General features: G+C 32.0%; 1 protein-coding gene across 1 annotated transcript; it reads left to right on the forward strand.

Moving 5' to 3' along the window:
- The first annotated feature begins 3,193 nt into the window (after positions 1-3,193).
- On the forward strand, positions 3,194-6,040 carry LOC122591714. The gene is made up of 4 exons (XM_043763961.1): positions 3,194-3,288; positions 3,489-3,573; positions 3,724-4,098; positions 5,811-6,040. The coding sequence occupies exons 1-4, from the start codon at positions 3,194-3,196 to the stop codon at positions 5,922-5,924; spliced, it is 669 nt and encodes a 222-aa protein (XP_043619896.1). The 3' UTR covers positions 5,925-6,040.
- Positions 6,041-12,950: the final 6,910 nt, after the last annotated feature.

The following is a 12,950-nucleotide window of genomic DNA, read 5'->3' on the forward strand; positions in this document are numbered from 1 at the left end:
CGATTAACATAAAATTCGTTGAATAACTATTAAAAAGTATGTTAATCTGTGCATCGCACCGGCGTAATCTAGTGTGTGTGTGTGTATACATATTATATTATATTATCCGGTTTTTTAATCCGACTCTACTGATCCGACCGTTCCAAACAGTGAAATGGTAAGAAGGTCGTTTTGGCATCCGGTTTGGTTTTCAAAACATTGAATTAAATATAATAAGATACTAATGACGTAAAACTAAATGTTTATAACCAAAATTTATTTATCACGTCATATGATAAAAATTCTAAAAGTTATAATTTAATAAAAACATATTACATTAAAACATGAAATTTTATTTTAAAAAAGACAAACTTGATTTTAAATATGAAAAATGATGTAAAAGGTAATAAATATTAGTTTCCATAATTATATCATTAAAGAACAATAATTATTTTGTCTACAATTTTATATAAGGAAATAATGATTATTTAAATTTATTAAATTAAAATTAAATCTAAAAAGTTAAAAAAGGTATATGACATCAGCATTTTGATCTAATGGTTCTGATTAAAGGTTAAACTTCATCCAAGGGTCCAAACTTCCCTATTTTTGATTTAAGGTTTCTCTTTTATATATATTTAGAGATAGATGAGAGGGACATTTTGGGGAAGTACTTAAAATCAATATTGAAAATTTAAGTTCAATGTTGAAAATTTAAAGTAAGTCTACTTTATAATATAGTATAGATATGTTTTTTATTAAAAATATGATCAGGTTTGTTAAGATGACTTAGTCGTTGACAAACGTCATCAACGACTCTTGACGACTACAAGTCAACATAAATATGTTGACCAATTCCTGCAATTCCCCAAAAAATGTAAGTGACAAATTGCGGGAAATTAAAAAGAAAGATTTCCGATAAAAGGGTCACAAGTTTGTCCACAATTAGAAAACAAATATTTGTGTGACGAATTTATGTTTATTTTAAGAATGGACAGTTTAGGTAAGATCTCTTATACATTTTTTTTCCACCAAAGTGACAAAGGAATCAAGGAAGACAAGTTTAGAGTATTAAATGACAACTAATACTTTTAGAAATTAATGACAACTAATACTTTTAGAAATTAGTCTGTAAAAGACAACAGTTGACGTTAAAAAAAAAAGACAACAGTTGGTAAAGATCAAATATTTTTTGTTTGTCTATGTATTTGATTCCCTGAGCATATGTGATATATCACTCAAAGGAAATTAGGGAAGTCTGTTCTTCATATTTGTGTGGTGTTAATGTATTGTAATAGTATAATCTTGTATATAAAGAAGAAAAACTCAACGTATTATGATATAATATATATATATGTATATATGTATATATGGACACTAGATGGATGCCCGCGCGATCGATGCGGCGGCGGTAGTGACGACGGTATGGTGGTGTCGGATTTGTGTAATAAGGTAAAACTTTGGCGATGAAAGGCATGATGGTGATTGGTGGCGCAAAGTTCGAATTGGTGGTGGTGGTGATCTGTGTTTTGTGTGATAGGGTTTTACTTTTTTCACGATGTGTGAAATACTGAAATGTGTAAAATGCTATAGACGAAAATGGTTGAAGGGCATAGTTGGTATATCATATGAGAGGGTGCTTAGCAAGGAAGATTATTTAAGGGCATTTTGGTCTTATCAAGTTCTTAATTAAGCTAAGGGGAGGAATCCAGTTTCTTTTATAAGGTATTATAGATAAATATGCATGAGAATCCATAATATATTTCCATATAAAGATTAAAAATGTATAATAGAAAATAGTTTACACATACAAGAGAATATTGTGAACACTACAAACTCCCAAATTATACTTTGAATTGCACAAAATCATAAAAAGTTATCATGATTTAAAACAAAAATGTTAGAAATAGAAATAAAAACATTTGCAAAATATAAATATAAAATAAGATTGGAGCGTAAATATTCATGACTTCTCGTCACAACATGTTCTTCACGAAGAAACGATTTTTGGTGACACGATGGAGACACTACAAAACCAATGGTATCACTCCGTGATCATACTAACTTATGTTGTTTTGTAGTTATGGGATGGTTGTGGTGAAAATTTAGTTTTCAAAGCGTAAGCCCTCTCTATCTTCTTAGTCAAGCGCGCTAACGATAACACTTAAAGAAATGCTTAAGGACAGTATACTTTTGGCGTTTTAGGGTTTTCACCACTAAAGTTTGAGCTTTTTTATTTTTGGCAGAAAACTTTCATTTCTTTTACAATTTTGCACCACCGCTATCTGCCTATCCATAGGCTTCTTCGCACTCTAACAACCAATCCATCCATCCTCTCAGGTTTCATCTATCTCTTAATAAAATTCTTATATACATACACGTTTTTGATATCTATCTTCCTCAAGTTATTGGAATTTGTTACAAATATTTAATAGATTCCATATAAAAACATGCCTGCCAACCCCAAAACTTCCTATTGATGAACATGTTCAAAATGATGAATTTACTTTGCAACTTGGTTGTTAGTGTTTTTGTAGTTAAGTTTTGGTAGTTGATCCAGTGTTTTTGATCTAGTTATAGTATGTGAAAATACATATCGGATGGTTATTATATTCGGACAGTCGTGGAGGTGTCATACAGAGGTTAATGCGTATTGGTCAGTACGATTGCCACTATATATTGCTCAAGTTAGATTCAATTGACAGAAATGGCCAAAAGAGATCTTCTTTTTCATGATATAGTTGCGTCATTGATTGACTATGATTTTAATAATTGTTAGGGGATATATTTGCTAAAGTTTTAATGTTCGTTTGCTACTAAATCATTTATTTGTTTTTGTACTTGCTTAGATATGAGCACGAGTTTGATGCATATATAAAAAGTTTTGTATCAGGTTTAAAAGAAGCCACCAACATATATACAAACAAGATTAATGTATGCTACATAATCTCTTTAAAAGCTTACAGAGTGGTACACACGAAAGGAGCAATGTGCGTGCTGGTCCAGGAATCTTAACAGTAGATTAAGTTTTAGGGAAATGGTACAACAAAAAGCAGAATGAATGATACATGACTTAGTCAAATTTGAAGTTTCTATTTGCTGCTTTTTAAGGCAACATTTATTACTTACGTCAGGCAGCAGGCTCATTGCTGGTTCTAAATGATGAGTTAAGGATGACACCAGTTCATCCAATGAGTGAGGTTCCGTTAGTATCATGAATCTAGATGTGAACATGCCTTTTGCAATGGTGGATCAAAATAGCGTGGAATCTCCAGCAGATAAGATGGTTTACAACTTGGAGATCAAATTGTGAAGTTGGAAAAGTTTATGGTTATTGACGTGGAATGTGGTGGTCAGCCGTTGGCTACTCACATTTCCTAAGTCGTTAAAGCAGGTACTTGACGTTTTAATATAGCCTGGACCAAGAAACAAACCGATTGAATACTATGTTAGGCGAGATAGAGTTACTCTCAATTAGTATCCTTAATCAAATGAGTTGGTTTGGCCAGTACCAATTCTAAGAAAACGACCTCCGATTCGGAGTTCGGCGAGAATACTCTTGACATGTGGGCATGGAAGCTACCAGTCTATAAGGTAATAAGTATAATACTATAGCTTCTTTAACCTACAATCGTGCTATATATATATATATATATATAGTGAAAGATAAAATGAGTCCAAGTTTTAAAAAAAGTCCAGGGGACCAATTGCTGGCCGTCTGATCTAAAATTTTGAGCGGCTCAGATTGGATCTTTAAACATAGGGCGCGCGTTCAATTTCTTTGTGAGAGGGTACTTATGTAATTTCGTCATAAACATTCACTTCTATCAATCCTCACACACACACATCGGGTTCTCTCTGATCTTCCTTTCTCCCCATCTGCCAACACCACTAGCCATCAGGTTTCCATCGTTCTATGCCTTCCTCTGCCATTATTCTCTGCCTTCTTTTGCCATCCTTCTGGAGCTCAAAATTGGCAGCTTTGTTGCCGGATTTGGTGACGCCGGCGGTGAGGAACCGCCGGTGACGGAACAGAGAGGCGTTGTTCGGAAATGGAGAGATTCTAATTCCGAAGATGGATATTCGAATCTTGTGTCTACTAGTAATGCCACCGACTTGGTAATTTTTAATTTTAATTTTAATTTTTATTTAACTTAACTTATGGTCTAATTAGGGTTTATAGTGTAATGTATCAAATACATATAAAATATATGTTATTTTGTGTATATACATACAAGTTATGTGTGTTATTTGTGACAAAAATAATCATGTCCTCGATCTTTCTTTCAAGCAATTTTCCGGCAAGCTTCCCTGGAAAATATCACATTTCCGGCAACTTCAGGCGCTAAGTTTTCCGGCGAAATATTGCCGGAAAACTGTTAGTCATTATTTAAGATGGTCATTTGTCATTAATTGCAGCAATTTGTCAATTGTTACATCAATTTGTCAATTTAGATGATCATACACTCATACCCGTGGTACATTTCCATAAAAAAGTATCACTAATGTATAAAAATATATCATCAATATTGTATCTAATCAAGTGAATGTATACCTAGGGTAGACTTACATCTGTATATTTTTATAAAGAAGGATCATCATTGTATATAGTCAAGGGAATGCATATTTGGTGTAGGTTGCTTAGCCTTTATTAGTCCTTTGTGCTTCACTAGCTGGTTATTGAATATATAATTTCAAGTCGAATGCATACCAGGAGTAGCTTGATCTAAGACCAGGACTTTCTTTGTCTACTGGTCTAAGTTTTAGTTTTGAATTTTGTATCTGATGCTTAAATGACCTTCTTGTTTCATTCAAATGCTTATCACAGCAACAATATGATAAGAAGAATATTCGTCGGCGGGTATATAATGCATTAAATGTTCTCATGGCTATGGATATTATTTCTAAATATAAAAAGGAAATACAATGGCGAGGTCTTACTCGAACTAGTTTGAACGATATTGAGGAGTTAAAGGTCTTGCAAAGTCCATCAAGATATCAATAAATTCTACAGGAGTTAATTTATTGAGGTTATGTTCTTACTTGAATGTTATAGAGTGAGCGTCTTGCTCTCAAGAACATAGTTGACAAAAAAGCTGCTTATTTGCGAGAACTGGAAGATCAAGAGAACTATTTTCTATGATCTATACTGGGATTATTTTTTGAGTTTATGAGTTGGTTATGTTTTCGTTTTTGATTTTGTTTTCTTTTATATTATAAAGCATGTAGGTCTTCAAAATCTAATTAAACGGAACGAATAGTTATATAGCTCGGGAAATTCACCAAGTGGTGGAGTTGCTTTACCTTTTATATTGGTCCAGGTACGTTTATCCAGAATGGTTAATATTTTCTTGCTAAATGAAAATACAAAAGATGCATTACATTCTAGTTCAACAATTATGATAACCATTCTCCGTAATCTCTATTCTCTTAATAGTCTTTTAGATATCCGACTTAGTTTCCTTGTAGTATTGGGTGTTGGAATTTGCACTTTTGAAGGGATATTACGAATAGTTGCATGGTACCGCTTGAATTCATAATTAGATTTTAGTATTTCAGCAAACATATAGTACTTCTGATGATCAGTTAGAGATAAAAAAAATGTCAGATCTCGTCATCATTTAAAGACCAAAAAGGTCATTATAGGATGATCAGTTTCATACCAGCCACAAGCTGCAACACAACGGGTTATGTAAAGAGTAATAACCTATTTACCTTATCATACCTTATCTGATAGGCTTTAAAAAAATCATGATTGTTACCACTGTAAGAATATCTAGTTACATCTTTTGCAGTCCATTTTGATCACATTGACATATTGTTATATGCAGTTAGATGTGCAGAAGAAGAAGAAGGCGGAGAAGGAAGCCTCAAATGAAAAGTTAAAACGACCTCGTATGAAGTCAGGACACACGCCACAATCTCCTGTAAAAAGTGGAAAATAACTGATTTTCTTTTTCCGTGTGGTCTTGTTTAAAAAGAATAATGGAAAGAATGAAGCATTATGAACTTAAAAATGTGTAAATCTTATAACTTATACACGCGTAAGGTTTACAGCTTATGAATTCTGAATAACTATTTGATTTTGATATCTAACTTACACATGTGCAAATTATATAACTTACACATGTGTAAGGTTAATCTCAAAATAAGACTCGATAATTGCAAAAAAAAAACTAAATATCAATTACTCATAATATAAAATGAATTCCACGCGCACAAAACATTTTCAAAGTAGCTTTTTATCCACAAGAACCACATGAGACGAGAACAATTCTGTGTTAACAGGCAGAACTAGTAGAAAAACAATAACATGACAGGAAACATTAAGTCTACTGGTAGCAACATTCATACAAGATCTTGATACATTTTTTTGAAAGTTTGATACATTATTATGACAATTGAATATGGTTGCTTTCTTTTTCTTATTTTCACTCAACAAGTCAACATACAAACAACGAGACACATAGAAGACAATCTATTCTATGCAGATCATCCCCTTAAAGGTTAAACGGATTTCACACCACTTCCCCCTGCTACTAGTTGCCAGTTGGACAACCAACCTTTCAAGTTTTTCGGAATGTGTAACATATGACTTGAGTTCTTTAAGTACCTGCAGGAAATCAGATATATGTCACAGCCTTTTTTAGAAAAGATCACCAATCACATTTAGATAAAAGACAGATATCAACTTATTCCAAGAAAAGCATAATAAACATATTATGCAGGGTTTTGGGGTCAACCTCAAGAAAAACATGTAGTTTAACAACCCATCTCTCCTTTGAGTCACCTGAATAACTTACACAAGGGGTAACATAACATACACAATAGGTAACATAAATTACTTACACATGGGTAATACTTACACATGGGTAATACTTACACATGGTTAAAACTAACTTACACAGGGTAACATAACTTACACAGGGTAACATAACTTAAGGGTAACATAACTTACACATGATTAAAACTAACTTACACATGGTTAAAACTAACTTACACATGATTTGAAATAACTTACACGTGGTAAGATAACTTATACATGTTAAAACTAACTTAGACAGGGTAACATAACTTACACATGTTAAAACTAACTTACACACGGGGGTAACATAACTTACACATGGTAAGACTAACTTACCCATGTTAAACCTAACTTACACGGGGTAACATAACTTACACATGGTTAAAACTAACTTACCCATGTTAAAACTAACTTACACAAGGTAACATAACTTACACACGGGGGTAACATAACTTACACATGGTTAACAGTAACTTACACATGGTTTGAAATAACTTACACAGGGTAACATAACTTACACATGGTTTGAAATAACTTACACAGGGTAACATAACTTACACATGTTAAAACTAACTTACACAGGGTAACATAATTTACATACGGGGGTAACATAACTTACACATGGTTAAAACTAACTTACACACAGGGGTAACATAACTTACACATGGTTAAAACTAACTTACACAGGGTAACATAACTTACACACGGGGGTAACTTACACAGGGTTAACATAACTTACACATGGGTTAACATAACTTACACATGTTGTATATATAGCTTACACATATCAATATAAATCCTATCTATTGGATGTGTTTACCTCTCTTAAAGTTGAAGATTGACTGTGAATGAATTGATGATGTTCACAACCTGGAATTATAATCCCTTTATGACGTTTACAACTTGGAAGTATAAAAATAGGATCAACTTATTCCACCTGCCAAACACTATCTACTCTAGTTTCTTTGTTTATTCATTCATAAAACCACTCAACTGGTACTAATACTATACAAAGCAAAATAATTGTATCATCATTGGGATTAAAATAACAATTAACAATAAAAAAAATACTAGTCCTACTACAACAACAAAGAATGAAACATTGATAATAGTAATAATTTAAAAAATTGTTTCAGATTGACAGTGATATATCATAAATTGACAGTGAATTATAGAAAAATTACAAAAAGTAATTACTTACTTGATTCAGATTCAGCCTGCTTTTCATTTGAATTAACTTCTTCATTGTTATTTTCCATTTGTATTGGAAAATTCTCCGGAATTTAGAAGAAGAAGACAGTTTCGGATTGATGGAGGAAGAAAACACCGGTGGCCAGAATGTGCAATTTCTAATTTCAGAGGAAAAAACCTAGCTGGCCGGAATCTACAATTTACAATTTCAGAGGAAAAAACCTAGCTGGCCAGATTCTGAAAATTGATCCAATAGGATTATTTGCCGGAATCTATAGCTAACGAGGAAGAAGAAGAAAGTGTTGATTGAAAGTACGGCAGTGTTAGATGATGAAGGACGACAGTGGCAGATGATGGAGGACGACGGTGTTGACGCAGCGGTGATGGAGAAGTCGGATTTTAGGTTAGAATAAAACGAGCTGTTGGTATTTATAATAGTATACGTAAAAAGACCATCATGTCCTTCCGTGTTTTTGATCTCATCTGGAAGATGGACGGACCCCTGGACTTTTTTTAGGAGATGGACTTATTTTATCTCACCCCTATATATATATATATATATATATATATATATAAATATAAAGAAAGCAGTAGGAAAGGCGGACCTGTACAGACTTGTAACAATCTTTTTATCCAACAATCATCGTTGACCCATTTATAAAGCATACCTGACCCTATATAATATATAATGTATGCTGGTAGCATGGTACCTTCTCTACTCATTCTGCTACTCATTTATTGTTTGAATCATTTTAATGAGTAAGAGATGCATCGTAAAGGTATCAATCAAATTTATGTATTCATGAGCTACAGAGTTCTAATTGGAAGCTTGAGTAGACATGATAAATGACCCTGGTTATGATGATGGAACAATCCCTATTTGTTAATTGCATAAGATACTTCTTGGACTCCTGCTACTTTAAAGACACCCTGCTAGGTATTTTAGGGACAGTAGAAGTAGACACCAAGGACCAGATTAAGTAGTACTACTGTAAAGTAGTACTGATCAGCTACTTTAAACGTCAAGTACCTGCGCTGAGGAGCAGATCAGAAGCAAATTGGTATGGTCACTTGTCATATACTCGTACTATATCTCAGTTGGGATAATGATGTGACAGATCTTATTTTGAGAGAAGAGTGTTTTCTTTTATGTTGAATAATGAAATGATGCATTGTATTTGCTAATTTAAACATGTGTTTTGATCTTTTAACAGCCTTCAAATTGGATCAATTTGTATACACTGTGGGTATTTGTTCCATTTTAACAAATTCTTTTAGGTTTATCTATTTGATACATTAGAAGAGATTACATAATGGGGTCGGAATTGCAATGTCTACATACATCATTTCATTTAGTGCCGGCTTTTAACAACCGGATTCTTCACTAACATTTGGTTATTGATTTTGTTATAGCTTGCCCCTTGGGTTCACACTGCCCAACTGGTAGGAGCTGATTGGTGTCGGTGATTTCCATTCTGTTTTCAACTGCACTTAGGAAGTTAGGAGCTGGTAGGAACTGCACATAGAATTTATTAATTGTCAATGTTTCTGCTCTTGAAACTGAGTTTGTATAAGGTAGCTTATGCGTAAAAGAGAATTTCTAGTTATTTTTTATCGTACTAAAGCACAGTTGCTCTAATAACTTATCAACCAATCACAACTCTTAATTATTTAACGTTGACTTTTGTTTTCAATTTTGACTTTAATTTATACTTTTTTGATTTCCATTATAAATTTACAGTTTTTACCCTATAATTTTAATATAATAAATAAATATTTATAATTAATATATATCCGATAAAATAATAGTTATATTCAATAAAATAATAACTAATATATACCTAATAATAAAATATGTTTTATTATATATATATATATATATATGTATATATAACTGAAAATAAATTAAATTTAATGTAAATATATTAATATTTATATATATATATATATGAAAAATGAGTATGGGGCTGTTCCCTATGAGGAACCCATTATATACAAATATTTTAATATTTGTTTGAATTTTAAATAAATATATGATCTCCATGAATTTTATGATTATAAAAACTAAATGTGAAGGGTTCTTCATCTAAGTTTAGATGGGAGACAAGTTCAAAAGTCAAAACTAATTGATTATCCAACGTAGGATACTCTTAGTATATTATACGCTCATCTCGTTTCAATTTAAATGTATAGTATTAGTACCCGCGCAATGCAGCGTCGATGACATTAGTTGTGATGTGGTGGCGTCGGCGTCAAGTGATGTTGATAATTGATACAAAGATATTTGATTTTTAAGGATAGTGAATATCTTTTAAAAGATTATGGAATAGTTGTGTAAGTTAATTATTTAAGGGTAAAATGGTAATTTTACATGTCCCAAAATTATAAACTTTTCAATATAGGGGTATAATATTTATATAGAAGCAGACACGATTCCAACATGGGGGCATTGGGAGCAATTGCCCCCACCCTAATTTTTTCACAATATAATTTTTTTTATTTAAAAGTATATTTGAAAATTTACCCACACCAAAAAAAATAAAAAAATAAAATATGATTTCAATCTTAACTTTCAAATCTCAATTTTTAAATGATAGTAGCTATAAGTAGATAATCTTCATTCTCCTTCTCCATACATCTTTTCTTCTTCAACATGTAATACTTTCATTTATTGATCTTAATAAAGTTATCCATATATATTTTCTCTAATTATTATGGTTTCTTATTTTCTTTTGACTTGAATTGAAAAATGAAAGTGTGATGATAGATTGGAAGGGCCGAAGGGGGGGTTTTGTTTTGGGAAATCTCACACATAACACACTAGACAACATATTATTTGTTATCTTGTATTGATTTAATATGAAGATGAGTAGATATAATATAGCATTATATGGGTCGTTAAGTTTAGTGAATAGTTCGTGCTTTTGGTTATACGACGAAGTTGTAGTTGGTTCGTTATGTCGTCTTTTGGGTTTACATTTGTTTGTAGTTGGATGTTTTGCTGGTATATGAATTTATCGGAATTTGATTGTGATATTCAATTTTTTTTTTACCTATATAATGTTTTAAATTTGTCCCCTTATAATAAAATTCTTGGCTTCGTCTCTGTATAGAAGTATAGATAGATGTATTATAAAAAATTCAAAGATATATGGTTCAAAATGGGTAAAAAGACTGATATTAGACACAACAGCAACATCCACAACAACAACAACAGCAGATTCCGGCAACACCAGCAGATTCCGGCAACCGTAGTAGATTCCGGCAACCACCACCAGATTCCGACAGTATTCATCCAACGATTTCATCATCATCATCATCGTCAATAAAAGTAATCCGATTTCAAGATCTGCAAATCTTGAGCAAAAATCAAATTTGTATATAATAAATAAATGTTTATGCATAAATCATTTTCCCATAATGTAATGGAATGGAATGTCCTCCGTAATGTGTAAAGGTATAAATAAATAAATATGTTAATATATTAAAATTAATATAGATATAAATAAATAAGTCCACATAGGCATTAAGGGTTGACTTGACAAGTGACGTGGCATGACAGGGCATTTACCAGTTATAACTTGGATGTTACCCGGTAACATACATGAAAAGAACAAAAATGAAAGGTTATTACATCACATAACCATTTTAAAAGGTCACTACATTATATAACCATTGAGTCATTGGTTACACTCCGATGCCATAATCCCTATAGATTAGTAATATCGTCAAATAAATGACAGAAGGAGCTGAGTCACTATCTGACGCGAGTACCCACATGCATTATGCATATTGAATATATATAATTATTTCTCATGCAGGTAGGATAGTTATGATCTATTGGACCACTAATAGTTTTAATTTGTATACGCGTTTACTTTACTATTCTTAAAGTCTAAACTAGGTAATTACTGTTTTTTTCGCCTCTAGAAAGTCAGAATTATATTGAAAAGCAGCTAACAAGACGCAAAAAGCTTAAACAACGACCAACATATAATTTATCGTGAGCTTTACTTCGAATATACCATGCCGTTACCACCATTCTTGATTCCTATTAAAAAGTGATAGGATTAGTTTTGCATTATAATATGGTGATCAATCGCATTTTTATAGTGTTATAAAACTTGGAAATCAATTGTAAATGTGATTGGGCTGGAATCTGTGAGTGAAAGGGGTTTATAGGGGTCGTTTTTTACGGATGTACCCATTACGTGTGTGGCATATGACTTCATTAAAGGGTGAAAATTAATGATCGTTAGCTTTTGGACCGTCGTTGCCACCAAAACCTAAAATTTGGCTGCCAGTTCATTGATACGTGTTTCTGGACTACGGTTGTAAGTCATGTGATAACATAGGGACCAAAAATACAATTTACTTTAATATAATTATGGAACATGACAAGAAAGAAAACATACTTTTTTTAGAAAAAATCTTTCCATCCTAGATTTGTGTCATCCATTTAAAATTGTGATTTGAAACTAGTAAGGTACCTATGCAATTAATGCATCAGCAGTGGAGGTGACGGCGGTCTAGTGTTGTGAATGACGGATGGTGATGACAATGACTATTGGTGGTGGTGACATATCGAGTAGTGTAGGTTTATGTAAATTAATGTTATAGTAGAACTATTTTAAAAAATAAAGGTTTAGAATATAAATCATCAATATATAAGTTTAGAGTGTAAATTAGTTTATTAAGGTCAAATTGTGTTTTTTACAATAACATTTGCCACAGAGAGTATAATTTTATACTTTTACAACTAATCATTGTGTAAACACTTTTCAGGGAGAAATAATTTATATAGAGAATAGATATAAGTTTATTTAATGTAATAGTTGAATAATAATATGACTTTTTTACCCTGTATTTAAATCTTAATTCGTTGACTTTAAAATATAAGTTTCAATATTTGATATGAAATTGTTCAACTAATTTTCGGTCAAAGCCGAACAAACATAATCAGGATAATACATTA

This window comes from Erigeron canadensis, chromosome 3 (assembly GCF_010389155.1).
Source record: "Erigeron canadensis isolate Cc75 chromosome 3, C_canadensis_v1, whole genome shotgun sequence".
NCBI lineage: Eukaryota > Viridiplantae > Streptophyta > Magnoliopsida > Asterales > Asteraceae > Erigeron > Erigeron canadensis.

Coding starts and splice junctions, on each gene's coding strand:
- LOC122591714 (XM_043763961.1), top strand. CDS start 3,194: ATGAATCTAGATGTGAACATGCCTTTTGCAATGGTGGATCAAAATAGC. Junction 3,574..3,723: donor GGAAGCTACCAGTCTATAAG/GTAATAAGTATA, acceptor TGAGCGGCTCAG/ATTGGATCTTTAAACATAGG. Junction 4,099..5,810: donor CTAGTAATGCCACCGACTTG/GTAATTTTTAAT, acceptor TGTTATATGCAG/TTAGATGTGCAGAAGAAGAA.